Genomic DNA, 27,605 nt, shown 5'->3' on the forward strand with positions numbered 1-27,605 from the left:
AATGCTTAGAAATTCATGTTTTTTTCCATTCAATGAAAGCAAATTGTGACTGAGGCTAACATTCTGCTTAGCATCTCCTTTTGTGTTCCACGAAAGAAAGTTAAGCAGGTATTTAAAAAAAAATTAAGATTAAATTATAAAAAAATTATTAAATTATGGCAAAAGTTAATATATTTAATTTTTAAATGCATAAAAAAAAAAATAATTGTTTAACACCAGTTCGATGGCATACATTGTCACAGCACATAGCACTGCCATAGTTTTCAGTACTACTAAATCACTGTCACAGCTCAGAGAAAACAGAATGCATGAAACCTTACATCAGCCTTTTGTCCTCCACGGAAGCTGATGCCATCTGAGATGCTGGATTGAAACTCTGCTATGGTGTAGTACTCGGCTTCCACAGTAGGGGGCTCTGGAGGTTTAGGCAACTGGAAAGCCTTGAGCATTGGAGGCAAAGGCAGTATTATCTAATAAATATATACTGCTCTGTATGAATTAAAATAATAATAATAAACTATATTTGGCCCTTATAATTTACCAGATTTGTCTCTCTTCGAGGAGGAGGTTTTTGCCTAAGGTTTGGAGAGCCTGCCAATTATACAAAACATATTTATAAACTTTCTCTCATGTCAAGACAGTAAACAAATGCAGGATTGTGAAATTCGGAAAAAAATAGTTTTGTTATGCACATTTCACAATTTTAGCCCCAGATTTTCCACACAAATCTTCAAGGCAGGAAACCATAACCAGTTTCTTCACAAGACAAAGATGGCAGTCTGATCAGGACAAAATATGACATTATTTGAAAATAATTGGTCACTTTTTGTGTGATTTCACGCTCATCGTTAGGGTGGAAAATCTTGCAATTTGAATAACCTTGTAAGTATCAAATAGTCATATAGTGTGTGTGCACCTCTTGAGTTGACAAGTCAACAGAATTACAAGAAAGCAGTTAAGCGATTATGGAATTGTATCATTTGTAGCTTATGCTTGCCATTGTTTTAATAAGTAAGCAGAAATGTCAAATAGCAGTAAGTTACTGAGTGACAGTGACAGTCAGTGTTACTGGTCATTATTTTGGTAACATAACACCCAGACAAAATGCTTGGAATAATTACCTATTGCTTCAAAACCTATATGCAAAATAACAGGAATGTAAAATCATATATAAAATAAAATATATTGTTAGAATGTATTTTCAAATATAATAATTACACTATAATATGGAAGAAAAAATAATTATATAAAAAACATTATAACAATGATCATTTAATTTAATGACACATTCTTCTGTAATTCAGGTGCAGTTTAAATGCTTTCAAAGAAAGTGAAGAAAAAAACACAAGTCATACACAGGTTACGATTGTATTGGAATGTGTTGCATTCTGATCATGTAGATGCTGATCATTTTTAGTTCATGTCCTAACATACACTCACCTATCTCGACTCTGTGTGGTGCCACCCGGGCTATAGCAGGTGACCCCGACTCTACCCTACTCTTGTTCTCCTGTAGGGCGACACTAGATCCAGACCCCATTCCCTGCCCAGTGTTGACTATGGGTGCCACTCCAGCCTCTGGGGCAAATGGGATGGGTAGACTGATCTCACTCTTGGAGATGTGGCGCTCAGGGGTGGTGGGCTCTCCATCGGTCTGAATGTCCTTCTCGCTGACGGCCTTCTTGTTGAGGAGGTTACTGATCTCCATTATGTTTCCGATGATCTCCACAGGGCCAGTCAGAGTCTTCTTCCTTGGGGAAAGGTCATCTTTGAGTTTCTTCAGGTAGGAAGCTGGGGCCCAGCCCTCCTTGCCCTGATACCTGCAATACATTCAAACAGTAGCACAATTAAAAATAGTTTTTAACATGCAAAAATATCAAATGTTGACATACATGTATAAAAATAATATTTATAAATTGCTAAAGGGGTCATGACATGAGGAATCACATTTTCTTTGATCTTTAGACATATAAGAAAGAGGTCATTGTACTAGAAAAACATACTGTAAGTTTCAGATCTCGAAACTTCCTCCTCACTGCAAAAAGAGCATTTGTTGAAACACAGCTGCAAAAACAACTTGTCCCCTACTTCCTCCACTTTGTGATGTCACAGTGTGGGAGACATTTGCATCTGACCGCCTCCACAACAAGCCTATCCCAGCTGTCTCAGGCTGAAGACAGGGAAACACCCTGGGCAGGTAGCCAGTCCATCACAGGGCAACACACACATACATTAGGGTCTCCAAAAACATAACCTGCATGTCTTGGAGAACCCCACATGAACACTGGACAACATGCAAACTCCACTCAGAAAGGCACAGTTGAGTCAGGACTTCAACCCAGGACCTTCTTGCTGCCAGGTAACAGTGCTACCCACTGAGCCACCATGCCTTTAGAATGACATAGTTGGTGTGGCATCATGTTTATTTAAACCAATAGTAAAGGGTCCATCAAGGAAAGTGCCATCCTCGTGGTGAGACGGAACTTTGTGAAGAATGGGGAGTGTCCAAGCAATAGTCCAGGATGTGTGCAGAGTCAGGTGGCTTCTGTGAAGGCCTGTCTTCCCCGGGGCTGTGGCGAGTGTGAGGGGAAGGCCACCCGGCATCCTAGCCCGTCAGCTGCAACCCATGCTCCAGGGTCCAGCAAAATATCTAACTTGGCTGGTACCCTCCCCACTCTGCTCCCGGACCTGCGAGAACGGCAGTGTGTACACACAAGGAGATAGAAGTCAGCTTCCCAAGGAGAGGCACGCTCTGCATTTTAATGGCAGTGATCAGTGAAGTTGCACCTCTCCTCTCTCCAGTCCACTCCCATTGTCAATAGGGTTGCCATCGATCCAGGATGTTCCAGGATCGTTCCGGTTTTTGGCTGTCCAACCTGTAAAAATTCAATTCAATTCTGGGATGCAACATGTCCCGAATATGAATATACTTACACAATGTGAGAAAAGTGCCCCAATTCAAGGCACCTTTGTACAATGGACATATTTTCATGATGCGTTCATACATATGAAACCTTGTTTATTAGCAAACTTTGCAAGGAGAATCAAATGCATTTATAAGAAAGTCTGATTAATTTTAGTGAACCGGTTTGTTCAGATGATTTGAGATCCCAAAAAAAACAATGTCCTTCCTTTAATGTATGATGCTTTTTTTAAGATTTACACATTTCAATTTCATAAGATATTTTAAACTGAACTGTGTGATTTTTGACTAAATTAAATTAGTAAAACTTAAAATATAAAAGATTACTCAATTTAGTTAAAATTTTATGTGCATTTATTTGATTTCATTTGGTTTAAATGTACAAATGTTTTTTCAACTTTATACATAACTTAAACTTAAATATTTATACATTTTAAAACTCAAGAAAAGTATCTTTGCATTTATGGTGTGAAAGTTAATGGGTCTACTAGCTTCATGTGGTCATGACAACAGTTAACAATATTATCCCCCTAGTCTAATGTTATAATGTTTAAGTCTTGTGGCTATAATTGCTATAATGTCTAGATACAGTCTATTCACATTTATCCAGGTAGGATGCATTGTCCAATCATCTTCCACTGTACGTGTATTACTGTAAACACGATTTTGCTTGTTTTTACAAATTGATGTTCGAGCTGAAATTATTTTATTTTGTAAAATGTCTCTGATGCTGTTGACAGAGCTGTTAAAGAAGAGATTCATTACTTTAACATGACAATAAATGAGCCATGCTTTTTCAATGAAATCTGTGAATGTCAGAACTCTGCTATTCTCCTTCTGACCACCAGAGGTTAGCACAATCTATGTTTTAATTTGATCTCTCCCTTTCAATTGTTGCAGATGAACGTGTACACAAGAGCAGTTCCAGTGCTCCTAAAACAGAGACAGTTGAGCCACAGCTGCCTCATCACAACAAAGACATAATATAGCTTCTGTACTATGACACTTCACTGGCTACCTAGATTTTATTCAGCAATATCACCAGACGTATTGCTAAATGAGGGCGGAATGAAGGGTTAGTAGGTTTATAACATATTCATTATCATGAGAATTGAATAAACACAGGATTTCCATAATATACCACCTAAAACTTTGAGGAACCTTATTTATTACCTGATGTACCACCATCCCTCCAGGTTCTTCTGGATCACCTCCACGGTTACTCCTTTCTCGAACCCGATCTCATCCTTCCCCTGACTGGCGTAAGCTTGAACGGTGACATATTTCTCCTCTAAACACAGACAGAATATGGAAAGAGTTTGAGGAAGAATTCCTGCATTGTTCTCAATGTGTTTGGGCCTTTGCCTCTTTTGTGGTCTAATCGGTTGACAAATGGATTCAACTGCTTCCTAACAAACTTTTCCAATGTAAGAATTTTAGGCCAAACTGTGACTTTCTTTTGAAAAAACAAAGCAAATGCAAAACCACAAAGTTTATAAAAAATACCTTCCAAAACTCATCCCTTCACCACAGTAATAATAAAACACTCGTCTCACAATTCATCATTAATAATATATTTTATTCTAAACAACTTCTAGGACACCGTGGGTCTTCTGTAAGCCAGAGAAATTCAACCTCATAACCCAAGAATTATGGGTCTCTCATCTTTGGTTGGATGCATCTCACCAAAACATATACAGGTCACATTTCATCCCTAAAGTCAAAAGAAAAATTATGTAATGAAACGCTGTATTTTTTTTAACTGAATTTAAATATGGTAATCATGGTTTTATATATATATATATATATATATATATATATATATATATATATATATATATATATATATATATATATTTAAATCTGCATAAATTAAATGCAGGACAAACACCATGATGTATAAATATTTTACAATTTTAATATTAGATTTAAAGCATTTGTATGCAATATTTTCTATAGGCAAAATATAAAAATATGAGTTATTTCTTTCTTTTGATTTTGGGGTAAAATATGATGCAAGCATGTTCTTGACAGGTTTCCGTGCGATTTACCCAGTAAGAGAAACAACTGATCAGGGACACGCTTTTAATACCATTATTCATTTTGAGCATTGAAGACTCATGAGGCCTTATAAAGTATTTTTCTTCCCCCAAATCACACATAATTTATTATTTAACATTGTTTACATATTACATGCCTATGTTTGCCTCTGCTTATCTAACGCTGATGTCAGTCCCTCTGCGACAGTGTTTACAGGCTGCTCACAGCAATGCCATAAATTATGATTTAGTTACAGAGCAAGGCAGAGAAAGAAACAGTGTTGATAAAAGACATATTAATAGAGGGAGAAGTGTTGAAACATAAAAAAACAACATGAAGAGAGATGAATATCTTCTCGATTTCCTAAGCTTTGAATAACACATTCTGTCAAAAAACAGATGAGATGAGGTCAGGGCAGTTAGTCATTCTGTTTTGTAACATTTCTATCAACACTAAATACTTTCCCGGCAGCAACTAAAACACTAAAACATGCGGTGAAATCTACTAACTAAACATGCAACTACACGGCAAAAAGAAACTACCCTGATCCGATCCTGAACTTCTGACCTAAATCTGTTTATAAACGGTTTATAAAACTTATAAAAGCTTGTCTCGGAGAATAACACAAGTGATTTCTCCAAACAACCTACCAAAAACACACATTAGTCTCACACTGTAAAAACACAATCTTTGTGTTCAATTTACTCGTCATAATTTCTGTCAATTGTACTGAGTTTCAAATAATTAATAATGAAATTCAAAGTCGATGAAAAAGTGCTATGAACTTACTACTGAAGGTTTTAACTTTGGCACCACTTTGATTTTGAGCCTTATCTAATGAAAAAAAAACTTAACTGTGGCTATATTTTTGTACAATAATGTTACGTGGCTCCTTGCAATATCTCTGCAGTTTCAAGGTGAATTGTCCACTTAGTGGCGCTAAAAGCAAGTAAAATGTTCTCTCAAACAGATGAGGCTTTTAAGGGCAGTGCTCTGAGTTTTAAATCAACAAAACTTTCCTCCCTACCCTAAACCTTAAACATAAAACCAGGGTGTGAATTATGGGGGAATTTGGGAGGGTTTAACCCCCAAATCAAGGCTTGAACCCCCCTAAGGACATCAAAACAAGATGGTGTAGAATGTACTCATAATATGAAGCTTTAAATGTAAATATATACATTTCTATAGCTCTGATTTATTTTAAATTGTAATCCGGGCCACCCCTAAATGGGCCATACCATTGACATTGCCTGAGCAGTTCAAGAGAATGCACGTGGAAAACAAATGCTGATTCAGGGATGCACATTCATTCCATTCCCGCCACCGCCTGCCAGAAGGTGGTAGCCGTTCCTGCCACTGCTGTTCCCTCTGCAGTGGTGCCGAACTTCCGGAAGAGGAGTCCGTTCCCCTGCCACTGCCAGCATCTTCAGCCACAGAGACGTTCCCCTGCCGCTACCAACTTCCTTGGCCATGGAGGCCATTCCCCTGTCAGCATCCTAGGCCCTGGAGGTCATTCCCCTACCACTGCCCGAACTGTCATTTGTTTAGATCGGTATGCCAGCTGAGCTTACCATCTCTTTCCTGGCTACCATCCTCCTCTGTGTCTGGGCAGCGGTAGTGACTGAACTCTCCCCTGTGGCTGCCGTTGACCCAGTGTTTTCACCTGTCTTAGATATTCTGCCATGTTTGTTATTTGCCTGTTAGTTTTCCAGTTTTATTAGTTTTTAAGTGTCTTTGAAACTGTTACTACTTTAGACCTGTTTTGAAGATTGCATTTTGTGTTTATGGGGAAACAACTCTTATGAAACTAATTTCATAAGCTCTTTGTCTCTGAAAGAGCCATGGTTCTCTCTGACTAATTAGTTTATATAGAGTAAAAAATAAAAAAATAATATCTGTCACACAAAGCACCCACTGACCCACTTCCATAATTTCCACTGAAAGTTTCCAAAGACTTCTCCAAAGATGCAGAGTAAAGTAAGTGAGAAATAATGTGGAAGAGGCAGCACAGAGTTAATGTTACAGTGCCGCATTCGATCCAGAACTAGAATTGTTCTCCCAATCTACATTAACTTTAACACGGTAACCACATATTCTGTCAAAGTTACCCATAATTGAATTTAAACAAACCCCTAAACCTAAGTAAACAACCACATAGAAACCACCCAGATTACCCTAGCCATGACCTAGCAACCACATAGTAATGCATTAACAACCACTCAGTAGAGCTCAGCACTCTACCATTTGCTCCAAACTATTCCAGATCTAGATGGAAAACTAAAGGAACTTCTCATGGAGGTCCATGCCATGACTCAATATGGAATGAAAGTTATCCATGGATACTCATTACCATACAAACATTCAAACCCACAATGATTCAGACATAGTCCTCATCTCAGGTCAGGCACTGTATGGGTGTTAAGAACCAAACACTTTGATTCTTAAAGGTCAAACCTTATATACTGTATGATTTCACTCATGGTTAAGCTTAGAGATCAGCCACCGTTTATGGAAATAATTAGTCATGCAGTCAAGCTGTAGTATGCCAAATGTGCCAATTGGATTCAGCACTCTCTTAAACAAAACCAACACCCTTTAAGTCAAGCAACCAATGACCAGCCTTCAACCAACTACAGATTCTAAAATGTAGTGTAATAGACACATTTTGTGGCCACAGTTAAGATCTATAAGAAATGTTGACCCACACAACTCGACTCAAGACCTGAACAAAGCCAGGCAAAGTCTTCCTATCGAAGCCCAGGTGCTAAGCAAGACCTAACTCCAAGACCAAGGCTCAGACAAAGAACACCCTATTGAATAGACCAGCATATGCTGTGTTTTGGATGCCGATTTCCAGCACAACATGCTGGTGTACCAAACAGCTTTCTTAGATCACTTAACCAACAAAAGTGCCTTGGTCCCAAGAGTCCTAATAGTTTTCTTGCAGGTGATCACCACGGCTGAGTTGGTGCACCACCTAGACCAGCACTAAACAGCCTGAACCAGCCCTAAAATTCTTGCTGGTCTAAACTGGTCTTTTTAGACCACATTTTTGTGGTCCTGAGAGGACTCAAGACCACAAGATCAAGACTGCAACTCTGGAAAGTAATGCCATACAGAAGGTTTCAGACAACTTGATATCAGTCTACAACATGTTCGTATTATGACGTAATTGGTCTTTAACCAAATTTAAATTGGTCTTCAATCTGGGAAACAATGTAATAACACTTAACATTTCAGGTTTTCTCTGTCTAAAACGGATCAAATCTAATATAATTTTGAATTCATACACATTTGCACGTACACACAAATAGAGACATAAAGCAAGCAAAGTGTGATAAAGATTTTACAATGGGGAACAAACTAAAACAATGGAGGCCACACAGCATACTTTGGGAGACGGATCCAAAAGTTGAATCCAGAGGGAGAGTTTAGATATCTAAAAACGTACACAGCAAAATGGAGTTTATTTATGCAAAGTGTAAACGATAGGTGCTGTGTAAAACGCATCATGCAGATTGGTCACACATGTGATCAGTCTATGCAGGCGTGTTTGCATGTGTTTTCACCTCGACTCTGTTGGCGGTTGACTATTCCCCCTAGTGTCCATCTGCGGTCCAGCCTCTTCAGATGAGCCTTACGTCTCTTAGTAACTGACACAGGTGAATGACCACAGCAGAAAGAGAACACAGACATGACAAACGCAACATAAACATTAACTGAAGAGAACTGGTGGTATTAGTGATGAAGACTCATTATTACATGGAAGAAAAGTTTTTAGTTGGTTAGGAGGGTTCCTGGCTTGCACACTGACAGCACAGCAATGGAGTTTGATTAATATACATGTTATTGTATTTTAGTACCACACATTGCGGCATGTGACGGTAAAGTATGACAAATTTATAGCGCTTATAAAATATTTACCACATTGGAACATTTTCCCTTTTTATTGTGTTACATAATGGAAAATTCATGTATTTAACAGAGGTTTTTACAATGCTTATCATTCATCAACATATAGTATGCAAGGGTTTTAAAGGTAAAGAACAATTTAACTACTAAGAAGTAGATGGATAGGTTCAAATAAAGTTCAACCTGAAAGAGCTTCAGTGTTTGACTAACCACCTTACCAAAAAAAGGTGTTGTGGCCATATGGGAAGGTAACTTCTATAAATTACCCAATAAACAGTGAATATGTAGGTAGGTCGGTAGGCTTTGATTTTTCTAAGTCAAATATATTGGCGAAAGTTGGATGGCAATTTCTAATCTAACTTTAATTCAACTTCTTAATCAATTATAGATTTCAAGAGTGCTGTTTTCGACAAATCATGAAAGTGGGTTTGGGTGGTGTTTTTCCACAAATAGTGCAGACAACAGCATGAGTAGAAAGCAAAATATTTCAAATTTGATTTCTTTAAAAGGACAGGCTATGTTTATTTCTTTGCAGTGAGATAACAGGTTTTTATTCTATGTCTAGTTTTTAGATGTTATGAAGTACACATATATACATGTAGGCCTATAACATTAGAGTAAAAGTTAATTTGCATGTATAAACTGGGAGATATTATTTATTTCTTGCTACTGCTTGTCTGTATGATTTGAAAGATGTATGGAAACATGTCATGAATATAAATTCACTTGTATGTACTAGATCGCATGTCTATTGATATGTGTAATGACATCCCAGTACAGAGCTTGTCATTACAGATTAAACACTCCATGCAAACGTGTGTGTAAAATTCTCTCATCATTTACTCACTCTCATGATATCATGACATTATTTCTTCAGCATTTAAAGAGAAACTGTAAAATGTCTCAGCTCAGTAGGTCCTTAAAATGCAAGTGGATGGTGATCAGACCTTTGAAGTTCCAAAAATAAAAAACAGTCTGCATAAACATCATTGATAGAACTCCAGCAGTTAAATCAATGTCTTTTAAAGCAACACGATTGCTTTTGGTGTGAAAAAGAAAAAAAATTAAGTACTTTTAAATATTGTAAATATTGTTGGGTTTTTTCACACAAAAAGTGATCGCATCGCTTTAGAAGACATTAATTTAACCGCTGGAGTTGTATCAATGACGTTTATGCAGACTGTTTTTGATTTTTGGAGCTTCAAAAATCTGATCTCCATCCACCTGCATTTTAAGGACCTACTGAGCTGAGATATTTTCCTATTTTTTGCTTTAAATGTAATCTGCTGAAGAAAGAAAGTCTTACACACCTGAGCTATCATGAGGGCGAGAAAATGATGAGAGAATTAAAATGTTTGGGTGAACTACACCTTTAAGAAGAGCAACTAACAGTGTTAAATACTGTCCATGTTTTCTCCACTCCCCATAAGTTTGAATTCATTAGAGATTTTAGACTATGCCAGTCTAAAGGACTATTCATCACTAACTCAACATTTTTGGTATAGAAAAACATTCACAAATCTAAAATATCAAATGGAAGAATTTGTTTTCAAATTTAGACCAGATTTTTTTTTTTTTTTTTTCATTTTACATTTCATTCAGTTCATTCAATTACATTGATGCATTTTGCTATCATTTTTATCCAAAGCAACATACAGACAATTCAAGGTATAGGAGAGACAGGGCTATTTGTCAAGCTGTCGCAAAGGCTATATCTCAGTAAAAATAAGATTTGGAATAAAAAATCCAATTATGCAAATGTGTGTTTTTTCAGAGTAGAGGTTTCATGTTTTGGTTTTAAACACTTTTAATTAACACTTTTAACTGTGATATTTTTTAAGATAATTATGATTATTGTTTGCCAAAACACCTTTTTTCTATTCTTTTCTATTTGTACTTCATATTCGTTCTGTGCTTCATAATTGTTTTCCTTTCTACATTTTGCTGAAAAACCAACTATTGAGGCATGTTGTCATAAAAGGTAAATGGTGTTCAAATAACTGCATCTTTTTCCTGTGCAAGAAGAGTGAAAATATTCAAAAGCTTTTTGTAGCCAGCACAAGGTATTTGGCTATGCAAAAGTAAACCTACCCTGAGAAAAATTAACTGGAGTAAAACGGTCTCCCATATACAGGTATATTTTGTTTACATGTGGATTCCCTAGGAGTTGAACCAATGAATTGGCTAACAAACCATTTACATAGGATGACATTTTTGCTACAGACAAAGTGTGAAGAGCTGTGGAGTGGAAAACTGTGAATATTTTAAATGTTTGCATCATTTAATAACATCACAATTGATGTGAACAAGTCATAATAGATTAAAAACAAGAGCATGGTGTGGTGCACACCTTTGCATAGGTGTTTCCAAGGAAATAATAGGATGTAATACATGACCTCAACAGTCTACAATGAATTATATTTATATATGTGCGAATAACACACATCTACCGCTGTATTAGATCTGAGTGAGGAATGCAAGAAGATGAAGAATGCTGAGGAATGTGGATCTGGTTTTACATAGAGAGAGAACACGTCTGTCAATATTCAAATGAAAATAAGTGGCTGCACGTGTTTAAATAAGTACAGAGAAAGTGTCTTTAGTCAGTCCTACCTTCTCCTGATCTAGATGTTCCGAGGTCCAGATCATCTCTGGTGCCACTCTGAGAGTCCAGGTATGTGGCAGGAACCCAGCCCTGCTCTTCAGCTGTGCTAACAAACCACCAGCCTGTACACATACAAAAATCAGAGGAGAAAATATTAAAGAAAAAAAAAAAAAAAAATATATATATATATATATATATATATATATATATATATATATATATATATATATATATATATATATTGTAACGGTTACCCTGTCTTGTCCCTCTGTTGCCCTTTGTTTGTAATTTTGTCACTTTTGGTATTTCTTAGTTTTCACTTTAGTCCCTTATTTAACTCCACAGTCCTCTGTTAGCGTTCGTGTTCACTGTTCATTGTTTACACCTGCCCTTGTTAATTTGCCTTTGGTTTCTGTTAATCACCTTGTTATTTTGTTTGAGTTCTGTTCTTTCATTGGTCCCTTTTCCCATGTTTGTGTATTTATACCCCGTGTCTTTGTTCAGTCTTTGTCGATCGTTGTTTGATGTTAGCCTGATGTGTGCTTCTCTCCCTTGTTCCCTGTTTGTCTCTACCGTGGTTACCTTAACTAGTTTATGTTTCTTTTCCCCATCGTGGGTTGTTCTTTTGTTCATTTGGTGTTTTCTGATTAAATAAACTCAAACTGCGTTTGGATCCGCATCTCCTCGTCAGCCTCGTTATTCAAACGTTACAGAACGATCGACCGCACAATGGATCCAGCAGTTTTTCGGGCGAACTATGAACTGCTCAGCCTGAAGCAAGGGGACCGACCTATAGAAGACCACATCCACGACTTTCTGGTTCTGGCAAACGTTTCAGACTTCCCTAATTTCTCCCTGGTGGTCTTCTTCCGAGGCAACCTGAGTGACGGGCTGAAGGAGCGGCTGCCACCGCCAACGCGCGACTGGACGCTCCGCGCGTTCGTTGAGGAGACCCTACAGATCTGCGGTTCTCCCTTAACAGTGGACATCCTCGAGGAGAACCCCGTAGCGCCTCCCGCAGTATTGACCCTCCATTCACCCGTGGTTCGTCCTTTCACGCCAGTCAACGAGCCAGCGCGGTCCTCTTCGTCTGCCCGGAGGAGGAGGAGAAGACAGGCTTCCGCCTCCCGGCCCACGCCTGCCCCGGTCTGCGAGCCAGAGCCCACGCCTGCCCCGGTGAGCGAGCCAGCGGCCACGCATGTCACAGTGAGCGAACCAGCGCCTACGGCCTCTACCGTCAGCAAGCCTGAGCCCTCGTCAACCGCGGTCAGCGAGCCTGAGCCCTTGCCAGCCACGGTCAGCGAACCTGAAGCCACGCCGACCAGGAACAACATCCCAGCTTAGCCAGTCGCATCAGCCCGGAGGAAGAGGAGAAAGGGAGAGGTCTCTGCACTCCAGCCACCGCCTGCCACAGCCCCATGCTCTGAACCCCCATTGGCTCTGCCCTCAGCGCCCAGCGAACCCAAGCCGGTGCTTACCACGGCAACCCAGCCAGCGCCTGTGGCCTCGACCGTCCCTGAGCCAGCGCCTGTGGCCTCGACCGTCCCTGAGCCAGCGCCTGTGGCCTCGACCGTCCCTGAGCCAGCGCCTGTGGCCTCGACCGTCCCTGAGCCAGCGCCTGTGGCCTCGACCGTCCCTGAGCCAGCGCCTGTGGCCTCGACCGTCCCTGAGCCAGCGCCTGTGGCCTCGACCGTCCCTGAGCCAGCTTTCCAGAGCTCCGCCTCCCGAGCTTTCCAGAGCTCCGCCTCCCGAGCTTTCCAGAGCTCCGCCTCCCGAGCTTTCCAGGGCTGCGCCTCTCAAGCCTCTCGAGCCTATCAGGGGTCCGCCCCTCAAGCCTCCCGAGCTTTCCAGAGCTCCGCTCTCCGAGCTTCCCAGAGCTGTGCCCCTCAAGCCTCTCGAGCCTGCCAGGGCTCCGCCCCTCAAGCCTCTCGAGCCTGCCAAGCCTCTCGAGCCTGCCAGGGCTCCACCCCTCAAGCCTCTCGAGCCTGCCAGGGCTCCGCCCCCAGAGCCTCTTGAGCCTCCTACGGCTCCGCCCCCAGAGCCTCTCGAGCCTCCTGCAGCTCCGCCTACGGGGCCTCCTGCAGTTCCACCCCCAGAGCCTTCTACGGCTCCGCCTCCAGAGCCTCCGATTGCTCCGCCTCTCGATCCACTCAAGCCTTTGACGGCTCCGCCCCCAGAGCCTCTTGAGCCTCCTACGGCTCCACCTCTCGAGCCACTCAAGCCTTCAACGGCCCCGCCCTCAGAGCCTCCTATGGCTCCGCCTCCCGAGCCTCCTCCGGTACCGCCTCTCAAGCCACTCAAGCCTTTGGCGGCTCCACCCTCAGAGCCTCCTACGTCTCTACCCCCAGAGACTCCAGAGTCTTCCTGGTCTCCGCTCCTAGAGCCTCCCACGGTGCCGCCTACCTCGGCTCCGCCTCCTGAGCCTCTTTCAGCTCCACCTCCCGAGCCTCTCCCGGCTCCGCCTCCGAAGCCTCCATTGGCTCCGTCTTCAGAGCCCTCATCGCCCTCGCCTCCTTCGGCTCCGCCTCCTGAACCTCCTTCAATTCCTCCTCCAGAGCCTCCCGAGCCTCTCCCGGCTCCATCCCCGAAGCCTCCATTGGCTCCGTCTTCAGAGCCTTCTTCGCCCTCGCCACCTTCGGCTCCACCTCCAGTGGCTCCGCCTTCTGAGCCTTCTACACCATCGCCTCCCTTGGCTCCGCCCAACACTGTTCCGCCTCCTGACCTGCCCAAGGCCTTACCACCTGAGTCTGCCATGGCCCTGCCTAAGCCTCCTTTGGCGCCGCCTCCTAAGTCTTCTATGGCTCCGCCTCACACGGCTCTGCCAGCCTCTGTCCCGTGGCCTCTTCCCAGACCTCCTGACCCAGTCCCAGTCCCGTGGCCTCTTCCCAGGCCCCCTGACCCAGTCCCAGTCCGGTGGCCTCCACCCAGGCCTCCTGACCCAGTCCCTGTCCATTGGCCTCCTCCCTGGTCCCCCAAACCTGTCCTTGCCCTGTGGCCAGCTCCCAGACCACTGAAACCTGACCCCGCCCGGTCGATACCACCCCAGCCTCCTCAACCTGTCCCTTTGTGCCCCCATGGACTGCCTGGTTGTCCCTTGTGCCCCCGTGGACTGTCGCATCTCCCTTTGTGCCCCCCGTGGACTGTCTCATTTCCCCTCGTGGCCGCCCCCGGACTTCCTGCCTGCCCAGTGTTCCCCCCTGGTCTGCCTGTCTGCCCATGTGCCCACTTGGACTGTCTGTTTGCCCCTGGTGCCCTCATGTTGTTCTTATGGATTTGTCTTTTGTTGTGTGTTATTAAGGATCGTCTGGTATCCGATCCTTAAGGGGGGGCTATGTAACGGTTACCCTGTCTTGTCCCTCTGTTGCCCTTTGTTTGTAATTTTGTCACTTTTGGTATTTCTTAGTTTTCACTTTAGTCCCTTATTTAACTCCACAGTCCTCTGTTAGCGTTCGTGTTCATTGTTTACACCTGCCCTTGTTAATTTGCCTTTGGTTTCTGTTAATCACCTTGTTATCTTGTTTGAGTTCTGTTCTTTCATTGGTCCCTTTTCCCATGTTTGTGTATTTATACCCCGTGTCTTTGTTCAGTCTTTGTCGATCGTTGTTTGATGTTAGCCTGATGTGTGCTTCTGTCCCTTGTTCCCTGTTTGTCTCTACCGTGATTACCTTAACTAGTTTGTTTCTTTTCCCCATCGTGGGTTGTTCTTTTGTTCATTTGGTGTTTTCTGATTAAATAAACTCAAACTGCGTTTGGATCCGCATCTCCTCGTCAGCCTCGTTATTCAAACGTTATATATATATATATAGATATAGATATAGATAGATATAGATATTATATTAATTAATTAATAAATATAAAGTCATCTATGATTAGATGTATTTGTTTTATTAATTTATAATTTATATTTCATTATAAAATTATAACAAAAATACATTATAAAACAGTTTTGACAAGCTGTGTTACACGAGTGCTGATATTTAGTATAACTTCACAGAAAGGTTATAATATGGATTTAAAAAAATATATAATGCATTGCTTGACAAAATATATGTTATTGTTGTTTTCACCAAATAAGACCCTAAAGGTGTGAAATATTGATTAAGCTTGCATATGACATTTAGGAGGCATATTTAGAATGTTATTGTCATTTGTTTCATTAACCCTTAATTGCATGGTAATTTCACCAAACACTCTTATATATTCGGGTCTTTAGAGACCCTGAGCATACATCTATCACAAATGGATCTACAAAATGCCCAGATAGTGTAAAATGTTCTAAATATTTTCAAGAAAATTAGAAAATATTATAAATTAAAATATATTTTGAGGTTTTATATTTCATATCAAAGAGATGATGCAACATATCAGGAAAAATCTAGACTAGACTATTCTTTCACACTGAAATTTCACAAGACACAACTGGCTGCCAAACAAATATTTAGCCACACATAACATATAAGATACTCATAAGCTACACATAAGTATTTTCTCAGGCATTTATTGAGTCTAAATAGATGCACAAATAATAATGTTCATGTGTTACACTTGCTATAGTTTACTTCCATGTTGTTTCTTCATCAAACAGCAATGTCAAATGTAAATCAAGTCAATCACTAAAACAACAGCACCACCTTAAGTAACAAATATCATGTACAATACTGTATGCATGTGTACTGTACACGCATGTGAGATACTGATTTACCATTATTGCAAAAAAAAACTATGAATATTGTACTAATTTCTCTTGTAATAAACAAAGAGATCATGCGATACTAAACTTATATAGCTATTAAATAATACAAAAAATATAATTTATGGAAGTGAAAAAAAACACAAAAAACCAGACACTATGACAAAAATAGGGTCTCTAATGACCCTTTAAACTTTAGTTATTTAAGTCATTATACTCTCTCTCTCTCTCTCTCTCTCTCTCTCTCTCTCTCTCTCTATATATATATATATATATATTAGGGCTGTCAATCGATTAACATTTTTAATCGAATTAATTACATGATGTCCCGATTAATTAATCGCATATTCAAATATTTGCTGAAAAAGCCCCTAATAAAACAATAATTCAAAATATAAAGATTATACATATTTATATCAATATATAATCATACATAGTTATCTTTAAATGTTAAATAATTATATCTATTTATCTATATATAATAAAAAATATTCAAATAATTTAAATGCATTATATTCCTGTAGCAGAATAGTTAATCATTGATAAGACGATACAAAAAGCAGCTTTAGAATACAATGTATTGTTTACTACCATATTATTGATCATAAGTCAATCATTGGCATACAGTTCACAGCAATCCATTACACAAGTGAATTTGTCAATCAGTTTGAGATTTATTATGAGGGCTTGTTTAAGGACCCGTCAATCTACACCTGCGTCAGAATTGTATTTTTTTTTTTAATGCTTACAAAACTTTTACATCTAGAGCCAAGAGGTATAGTAAAACAAACAACAACAAAAGGAAAATAAATAAATAAACAGTTTAATAAAATTGAAAATGAAAAATGAAAATTTTTAGTTGGTAGATCTTATTGAGTTGGTCATTTAAAAGTAGATCATTACGCAAAAAAGTGTGGGCACCCCTGACATGGAATATAGATTAACATGGCAGAAGCAGAGCTCCATCTTCCACCAAATAATTACAAATCCAATGTTTGGAAACACTTTGGGTTTTATAAGAGAGATGGAGATTTTGATAAAACCTTGCAGTTTGTAAAATATGTCATGCTCCTATAAAATACACAGGCAGTATGACTAATTTAACAACACACTTGAAGCGCCAACATGAAAGCACATTCGTCTTCTGGCAAGTTACGGAACATTTCTTCATTGTTTATCCCTGAGCATCCGTAAATTGCGTCACTGTTAAATGTGTGAACTGTTAAAATTGTAACTGGAAACAGAACAGGAAAAGAACATCTGGTTTTATTAAATTGCATTAGAAGTCAGAAGGCACTTAAGTTAATTTATGATTTGCTGTCTGTCTGAACCAAAGAAATAAAAGCGAACTATCTGTAGCCTACCATATTGAATTGCATAGCATCATATTTTTTCCATTGCATCGTATTGCATTGAATCGCATTGTGTTGAATGAAATCGAAATCGGATCACACTGCATCGTAATAGGGGTGAAGTGCATTGTATCGGTAGCTGCTTCATATCTTTAATGTATCATATCGTTGGCTATGCATCGGGATGTGTATCGCATCGGCCTCAGTTATGGAGATGCACATCCCTAATATATATATATATATATATATATACTGTATATACACATTGTATATTTGCAATAAGAAAAAGATTAAGGTATACTTAAAGAGGTGTGGGCACCGCACAACTCCAAAGAGGTACAGGGAGTGAAATGAGGTCCCGGGTCATTAAAGATCCGAGGTATGCATTTAAGTGTTAATACAACAGAAATAATAAAGTTGTGAAATGTGGTGAAATAAGAAAATGTGTTCACCCCATACTTTACTACACTAGGTACATATGAGCCTATCAGTCCTGGACAGATATGTTTGTAACTATTTTATGAGAATGAAGATAATGCATTCATGTTTATCATCTCCCATAGTTTACAAACAAAGACAAAGACTTAATGGACAAACACACTCTATCTCTCTGGTGTCATTTCATATAAAGAAATGTGTTTATGAATTCAATGCACTCCCTGTGTAATATCTGGAATCAATTAGACCCTGCAATGTCACCAATATCAAAGATATAAAGATAATCCACATTTCCACAATAACTCCAAAAGGATTCTAAGCAGGTTTAAAAACAAAGAAGTAAAAAAATTAGAAAGATGGAGAGGGGGGAAAAAAGAGTGATATTTTGAGGAAAAGTTGTAGCCCATCAACTATTTTGGTAAATCACATATACAGCTGCAATGAATTGAAACTGTATAAATGGCAAACGTATGAAACATTTTAAAGCTTAAGTGAACGCCAGTGAATGAAATTGAAATAAAAACAGAGCTCTCTGCATTTGAGCAAGATTGTTGTCAAGGATACTGTTGCTGTTCATAACATTGTGATGTCATCCGTCAGCAATATTCCAACACTGACACCATAACAACATAAAAGCAAGTCTTTTGACGGGACATTGAGTGATGAATATTAAATGTTTTTAACACCAGCTCAGTGAAATGATTAAGTCAGAGGAGTACAGATCATGCATTAAATGCATTTATACTGTACACCCAAATACACAAGAAAAACATTGCTCTGTTTGTTTAATCATCTTGACCAGCCTGACATAGTAGGTGATTTCCATTCTGAATTGAGCATTCCTATGCCCTACTCACTCTGAAGGGCAAAATTCTTGAAATGGGAACTCTGGACGGAGCAGGGCACTCTCGTCTGATATATGACTGTCTGGAACACCCTTGATAAAGGGAGTAATGACTTTAACAGAAGTGAATAACGTCACTTCTTCGTCATCGTCATCTGAAATGTTACAATGATGACACAGTGCAGTGTCCATTACTTCATTAGCTGTTCTTATAACAGTAATATTTTATTTATTGCTGTTAATTTGTTGTTGCAAATACTGTACATATGTTAGACATCAGAAGATTTTTAAGTGATTGTATTTTCAGTTTGAGGGACTTATGCCCAAATGACAAAATCACCATTTGAATGAAATCAAATGAGTGAAACTTAGATTTCCTAAACTGGACTTCCTGTTGCTGACTGCACGCTGTACAAGTGTTAGTGTTTGTAGGCTGCTTAGGCTGCTTAGCATTGCATATTCTTATTCTCATACGTTCATCGTTTTATCCTTTTTAATTTAACCTGGTTTAGGTTTTTCCGCTTATCTACTGTTTCATCTGCGTGTATTTTACCTGTTGCTGCTGGGGCCTAGCTCGAGTCTGTGTTTGTAGCCCGCTAGCTCTTTTAGCATCGCTTAAATATCTGTTTTCAGCCTTTAATATTTAACATCTGCCATTTATAAGTGCGCATCGGGTTTTCGAGTATTTGACTAACTGGGGCCTAGGTCAAGAAGCAGACAAACTGGTTAATCCAAACGTCTGCTAGCTGCCTTGAGAAGTCACACAGGTCACATACAATACAGAGACAGTATCAAATAGATATCTCATAGAGACTGTGTCTGTTCCCCGAACTACCAAACACAAAACCCTCACTAAATCATTTAGATAAAATGTGTTTACGGTCAAACTTGAACAAAACAAACAAAAAAGATAATCATCATATAAAATAGAGTTACTAAACATTAGATCTATTTCTAACAAAGCACTAATTGTTAATGAAATGATTACAGATCATAGATTGGATGTGCTCTGTTTGACTGAAACCTGGCTTAAATCGGATCAATATATTAGTTTAAATGAATCTACTCCCCCAGGTTATTGTTATAAACATGAGCCTCGTCCGAAGGGTGGAGGTGGAGGTGTTGCTACAATTTACAGTGAAGTTTTTGCTGTTGCTCAGAGGACAGGATATAAATGTAAGTCTTTTGAACTTCTTTATGCTTAATGTGACACCGTCAGATATAAATAAAAAAAACAATGTCGTCTTTTACCCTTGCTACAGTGTATAGATCACCCGGGCCTTATTCTGATTACCTTGGTGACTTTTCAAATTTTTTATCAGATCTTGTAGTCACTGTAGATAGACATGTAGACATTGGGATTACCATTCATCAGACCAAATGTAACAGGTCTAACTCATCGCCATAATCATAGGCTAGATTTAATTCTGTCATATGGAGTTGATGTTGATGATATAGAAATTCTGCAGCAGAGCAATGACATCTCGGATCATTACCTTGTCTCTTGTATGCTGCGATCATCTAATGTTACTCAGTCTACACCATGCTATCGTTCAGGTAGAACTATTCTTTCGACCAATAAAGATAGCTTCACTAATAATCTTCCAGATCTAACTCATACACTCAATAAACCCCAAAGCCCAGAAGAACTTGATGAAATAACAAAAAATATAAATGCAGTCTTCTCTAGCACTCTTGATAGTGTTGCCCCACTTTGATTAAAGAAAATTAAAGAAATAAGCCCAGCACCATGTTACAATGATCACACTCATGCTCTCAAGAGAGCAGCTCAGAAAATGGAGCGCATGTGGAAGAATAGTATTTTGTGTTGCATGGAAGGAAAGTGTCTTTAGCTACAGACTAGGTGTTTATTTTTCAATACTGTGGCTAAATTGGTTAGGAATAAAGCCTCAACAGAACCAGATATTACGTCACAGCACAAGAGTAATGACTTCATGAATTTCTTTACAGATAAAATGGAAATAATCAAAATAAAATGGAATTAAGCAATCATCTGTCATAGCACCTCATAAAACAGTGTCTAATAATTTTCCTCACGTGTAATTTCAGAACCTTTTCTTAATAATATTAACTCCTCGCTATCCTTAGGACATGTCCCAAGAAACTTAAAATGGCAGTTATCAAACCGCTTATTAAGAAGCCACAACTTGATCCTGGAGAACTGGCTAAATATAGACAGATGTCAAATCTCCCATTTTTGTCGAAAATACTAGAAAAGGCAGTATCCTCCCAAATATGTTAATTCCTACAGAAAAATAGTATATACAAAGAATTTCAGTCAGGATTTAGGCCTCATCAGAGTACAGAGACTGGTCTTATCAGAGTTACAAATGACTTGCTCTTATCATCTGATTGAGCGGCTGCATTTATCTTCTAGTGCTTTTAGATCTTAGTGCTGCATTTGACATGATACATCATGACATTCTCTTGAATAAGCTAGAGAATTATGTTGGCATTTGTGGAGTTGCATTAGCATGGTTTAGGTTTTAGCAATGTAAATGAGGAATATTCGGACCAAACAAAACGTAAAATATGGAGTGACACAGGTATCAGTTTTAGAGCCTCTGCTTTTCTCCTTGTATATGCTTCCCCTTGGAGATATTATCAGGAATCGTGGAATAAGTTTCCACTGCTATGCTGACGATACACAACTTTATATTTCTTCAAAACCTGATGAGATTTAACAATTCTCAAAATTAGCACAGTGTATCAATGAAATAAATGATTGGATGGCCAGAAATTTCCTTCAACTCAATTCTGACAAAACAGAGGTACTAATTATTGGACTAAAAAACTCTAAAAAAAAATAAGCAGACTCTCGATGGATATACTGTTACATCATCTTCAACAGTGAAGAAATTAGGTGTTATATTTGATACCAATCCGTCCTTTGAAAATCAAATTACCAATATTTGTAGAACAGCAATCTTCCACCTAAGAATATTGCTAAATTACAGCACATGCTCTCGGTTGCTGATACCGAAAAATTCATGCAGTCATGACCTCAAGACTAGATTATTGTAATGCATTACTGGGAGGATGTCCAGCAAGATCAATACATAAACTTCAATTGGTTCAAAATGCAGCAGCCAGAGTGCTAACAATAAATATGATCATATTAGCCCAATTTTATCATCGTTACATTGGCTACCAGTTACATTTTTTATTATTTTTTTTAATTCTGTTAACTATATACAAAGCTTTGAATGGTCTAGCTCCGCAGTACTTCTACCACACTATATTCCATCATTACGATCACAAAATTCTGGCCTGTTAATAGTTCCTAGAATATCAAAATCCACAAAAGGAGGTAGATACTATTCATATTTGGCTCCTAAACTATGAAAATTCTCCCTAACACAGTTCGAAATGCAGACACACTCCCTTAGTTTAAGTCTAGACTAGACTAATCTATTTAGCCAGGCATACACATAATTTATCCATCAACCCACAATTAGGTTGCTTTAGTTTAGTCTTTCCCGGAACCAGAAACCAGAAACATTGATCATGATCTATAACTCTGCAATAAATTGAATGGCATCTATGCTTATATTATTTTATTTGTTTCCCTGTCTCAACCTCGGGACTCCTATCCTGAGGTCACCAGAACCGGCTGGTTCCAGTTCCATTCCTGCTTCGTGTTGGACTCCACTGCTACATGCCGCTGTGTAACGATGACTAAATACAGCCTGTGCCAGCCAAACATCACTTCAGTCTATTATGATGGACTTCAGAGGATGAACTGATGCCAACTACAACCATAAGACATGGGATATTTCATATGCCATTGTCTGAACCATGGATTTAGGATGGACCCCACCGAACCTCACTTACATTGACCATTTGTCGAGAAACATTTGCCAAGTTTGTGGCAGGACATTCCAATGGCAGATGTGAAGAGTGTTCAAAAAACCTGTTTGAAAACAGTCTATAATTTTATTATATTTTTGTTTGGTGATGATATTGATGCAGAAGTTACACAATTCACCTTTAGGAAATCCTTTAAAGACATTGCAGAGCTTATTTCAGAACCTCCAGTACAGCAATAATCCATATAAACAGCCAAAAGAGTAAGATGTTATTTGACTTATTCTCTAATCTGAGTTCAGATGGAATGATGTGAAAGCTTAGATTGATACTGGCTTAAGTTATGCTGTACTCCCCAGATTTCCAAAGCTAAACTCTTGTTTAATGTCAAAGCATTATACACCAACGAAACCAATAACATGACAGGTAGACTTCAGCCAAGTTAAGATTAACAACACGTTAATGCTTCTTTGATGTTTAAACAATGTTGTTCTCTTCTGAATTCCTCAGCAGTTCGTGGAGGGCCTTACAATGATCTAAATCAAAACAGATAACAGAAGCATTTCTGCTGAGATACAGGTGGGCTCGCTCTTCAAAGAACAAAATCTAGGCCATTTAGTCAAGATAGTGCTGAACTTGAGAACAAAAACAGGTTAATAAATCTTGACTCTCTTTGTGTGTGTCTGCTTCTGATAAATGTTTCTTCTAAAGGCTGCATATTTGTTCCATCAACTTCATTCTGATACATATGGTGAAGAAGTAGGTCATGTATGTGTTTGTGTATATGTGTGTGTGCGTGTGTGTGTGTTTATGTTTGCATGGTTAAATAAGTGGTCTGTAGACCAGAAACCAAGGATTACATAATGATTCATTGAATTTACAATGTCAGAATGTAGTTTTGACCAGCTGTATATGTGATTTACCCACAATACTCGATGGGCTACAACTTGTTCTCAGATATCACTCTTTTTCCACCTTATTCAATTTTCTGAAATGTTTTACTACTTTGTTTTTGTTTGTTTTTAAACTCTTTTCATTAGTGAAATAATTATAACTTTGAAAGAAAGAAAGAAAAAAAGGACAGATGAAAAAACAACCTAAGAAAAGACAGACGGAAAAACATAAGGCACAAACAGAAAGAAAGAAAGAAAGAAAGAAAGAAAGAAAGAAAGAAAGAAAGAAAGAAAGAAAGAGAAAAAACAAACAAATAACGGACAAACAACCAAACGAAAGACAAATATAACAAAATAAAAGACAAACAAAAGAAAGAAAGAAAGAAAGAAAGGAGGAAAGAAAGACACTAACAAACAAACAACAGACAAATGAACAAACAATCAAACGAAAGATAGAAAGAACAAAATAAAGTACAAACAGAAGAAAGAAAGACACTAACAAACAATTGACAAACTAACAAGAAAACGAAAGACAGAAAGAACAAAATAAAGCACAAACAGAAGAAAGAAATAAACAAACAAACAATCAAACAACTACAAAATAAAAGACAAACAGATAAAAGAAAGAAACTGACAAACAACCAACAGACAAATGAACAACCAACCAAACGAATGACAACAAGAAGAAAAAAAGAATGAAACTAACTAACAAACAAAGGACAAACAAACAAACAACCAAACGAAAGACAGAACGAACAAAATAAAGCACAAACAGAAGAAAGAAACTAACAACGGACAAATGAACAAACAACCAAACGAATGACAGCTAGAAGAAAGAATAAAACTAACTAACAAAGGACAAACAAACAAACAACCAAACGAAAGACAGAATGAACAAAATAAAGCATAAACAGAAGAAAGAAACTAACAACAGACAAATGAACAAACAATAAAACAACTAAGCAAAGGACAGAAAGAACAAAATAAAGCACAAACAGAAGAAAAAAAAAAGAAAGAAACTAACAAACAAACAATTAACAAAGTCCACCACTGCATCCTCCTAGATCTGGCCCTGATACCACAGCTGGAAAGCTGAGCTTAGTTGAACACACTAAGCTTTTTTCCCATTTGTTTGGCTTCATGTAAAAGTCTTTCCTGCAAGAGCAGACAATTATACTCTGACAGAAACTATTTGGAGCACTGTAAAACTGACAACAGGTGCAGAACCCTCTTTATGATGCTCACAGGTACTTGTAAATGTCACTCTTTGATCTGAGCTAGTGTGTGGTGGAATGAATCCGATGATCAGCTATGATGATCTAAAATGAACAAAGTTGAATTTAATTGACATGAAAAAGCCATAAGCAGAGAAGTGAGGCTGGAAGAAATATGGGAAGAAGAAAGAGAGAGAGCAGATGTTTGGCCTGCACTTCAAAGCTGCAGTTTTCACCACACATTCCCGCCATCCAAACCAGCAAAAAGAAAAAAAATACTTTCCTTTCACTTTCTTATTTTAGAAGCTGAGGAAGCACACATAAATTCCTCTTTACCATAAAACACAGACAATTACAATATATGAAGACAATCCTGTGCATCCTGCAAAACCTTTTTTAGTAAAAGAAAACTTTCTAATTCATAAGGAAAAATATCTAAATATGTTCAAAAGCAGAATATGAAGAAGAAAAAAAAAGCCAATGGCATGCGCCATTTTTATTAAGTTCACACACTGCACTCAGACTACAATTATTCTAGACAGAAATGAAGGGGGGAAAAAACTGTACTAGCCTGGAGTCAACAGTTTTTAATGTGAAATATAATATTTGTAAAACATCAGTAAGCAACATATGTAGGGTGAATTCTGGTAAATTATTCCTATATTTCTTAAAATGCACTATGGCCTCTTATAAACCTCATTCGAAAATATATAAATGTCTCATCAGGTTCTCATTAAATTTAAGCTATATCTCATTTGGGCTTCTGCATAATCAAAATTCGGCATGCGCATCAATATCACTATAAATACGTTTTCAATATCCGAATTTGGTTTATCATTAAAAGCTGTTGTAAGAAATCACAAAAACTTGGAATTTAGCAGACAAGTTATATAGACAACATTACTGGTACTTCTTTGCCCTTTTTGGAGCTTGACAGCACTTGTTCATTGTATTGAAATTAGCACTGTGAACTCATCACCTTATGCAGAATTTTTATTTTTAGGTGAACTTTTCCTTGAAGAGTCTTTAGCTTTCCATGTAGCTAACAGTTTATATTTGATTAAAAGCAGAGGTTGCACTGATCTGGTTCTGGATCGGTATTCTTTATAAACAATATAAAGAAAAATCTAATTTGGGAAATTCCTTCAAACATATTTGAACACAACTGGAGCCTTCAGCAAGCTCAATATTCCCCAAAAAGTCTTCTTAGAGCTTGTTTTGGATGATCAGACACCACATCAGTCATTCAGTAATAACATCATGCTTTTTTTTTTTTTTTTTTTTTTTACACATCCAACAATTTGGAGTCACTGTCTGACTAATATTTCTATCCATATATCCGCCAACATTAAAATCTATTGTGCTTGATTACCAGCAGGAAGATCTAATAAAACTCAGGCCTAAATCACTGGAAGAATATTTCAAAAGACTTTCTCCAAAATCCAGGCCAGCAGCAGAGATTCTGGCCTATATAATCAGTCACCCTCAAGTTCTTTCCTGAAAAGCTAGAGTATCAGGTTTTGGACCAAAGACCAATACGGCGTTTGTGTAATCTGACAAAGCCAAGGAGGTAAACGGGCCCTCTTTGGTCTAAGCTTCAAAGGCTGATGATGTAGGCTGCACTTTTATGCTGATTTGAGATCACTGTTGTGGTTTTTATTTCAAGGGCTTTAGAGGTTAGGATTTGTTAAGGAACAGCTGGTCCTAGATTAGCAAAAACATGTTTTTTTGTCATTCCTGGATGTTTTTCCCAGACTGATTCATGGAAATGAGAGTGATGTTTTCGAAGAAAAAGGCAACTGGCATGTGCTGTTCATAATGATAGAGACCATGTGGACCGAATAATACAAATCAAAGCCCAGTCGTTGTAAATGCTCACATACCTATTTCAAAAAGGATGCAAAATCTTAAAGATATAGTTCATTCGGGGGGTAAAATGACGCTCTGTGCACTTTGCAAATTTTTTTATTATTTTTATGTTATAATCTGGTGAGATTCAATCCACCCAGTTACATATTTGTTCTTTGAGGTAAACATGGCAAAGAAGTCAAAATCTCTGAAAAACACTTACATGACTCGATTTGGACGGCACGGCAGGAGAAGAAATTCAGCGTCAACTGTCCAACATGTTTGTGATGCTGACGAAGGTTGTTGCTGACTTGGAAGATCTCGCTGTAATACGTCAATCGATTACGGTGATGGAAACTAAATTCTCTGAGTTGGTTACAAGAGTGGCAGATGTTGAGAAGCAGATTGATTATCTGGAGTCATCGGAGAGGGAATTATTTGATAACCCGCTGGCCACCAAAGTTGATTTGGAACACATTCTTGAAAAGCTTGAAGATCTTGAGAATAGGATCCGCAGGAATAACATCCAAATTGTTGGGATTCCTGAGCATGAGGAGGGCAGAGATATGGTGAAATTCCTAGACAAGCTCTTCCCGAGTCTACTCGACATATCATTCTACAAGCTGGAAATCAAGCGAGCTCACAGAGTCCCGGCCAAATTTTGGCCTAGATTTTTAGATCATCCAATAAAGATCTCATGTTGTGTGAGGCGAGGAGCAAAGGAAAGCTTTCTTGGAAGAATCACAATATTTTCTTGTTCCCGGATTTTGCAAATTCGATGAGAGAAATGCAATAGAGTCAAGGAGTGTAAGAAACACTTACATCAACGGAAGATTGCTTTTGCACTGATTTTTCCGGCAAAAACTGGAGAATAGATGCGGAGGATGGCGGCAAAGTATTTACGTGTCCCAGACAAGCACTGTCCTTCATAAATTGAGTGGATTGACTCACTGAAAATACATTCGATTGTCTCAGGAAACTGAGCACCATTTTTGTTTCTGTTTGTATTGGTTACACC

The 27,605-nt window shown here is 38.6% G+C and overlaps 1 protein-coding gene across 4 annotated transcripts in view; it reads right to left on the reverse strand.

Annotated features, from left to right (window-relative positions):
* The window catches only part of LOC127651547 (SH3 and PX domain-containing protein 2A-like), a 143,547-nt gene that overhangs the window by 8,233 nt on the left and 107,709 nt on the right, over positions 1 to 27,605 (reverse strand). For all 4 annotated transcript variants that reach the window (XM_052137436.1, XM_052137435.1, XM_052137434.1 and 1 more), the window contains 6 exons: positions 11,489 to 11,602; positions 8,533 to 8,616; positions 4,097 to 4,214; positions 1,441 to 1,820; positions 542 to 591; positions 321 to 440 (listed from right to left, as the gene is read on the reverse strand). In XM_052137436.1, coding sequence (XP_051993396.1) covers positions 321 to 440; positions 542 to 591; positions 1,441 to 1,820; positions 4,097 to 4,214; positions 8,533 to 8,616; positions 11,489 to 11,602 — 866 coding nt within the window. The remainder of the gene's footprint in view (positions 1 to 320; positions 441 to 541; positions 592 to 1,440; positions 1,821 to 4,096; positions 4,215 to 8,532; positions 8,617 to 11,488; positions 11,603 to 27,605) is intronic.

This window comes from Xyrauchen texanus, chromosome 11 (genome assembly GCF_025860055.1).
Source record: "Xyrauchen texanus isolate HMW12.3.18 chromosome 11, RBS_HiC_50CHRs, whole genome shotgun sequence".
NCBI classification, from domain to species: Eukaryota; Metazoa; Chordata; class Actinopteri; order Cypriniformes; family Catostomidae; genus Xyrauchen; species Xyrauchen texanus.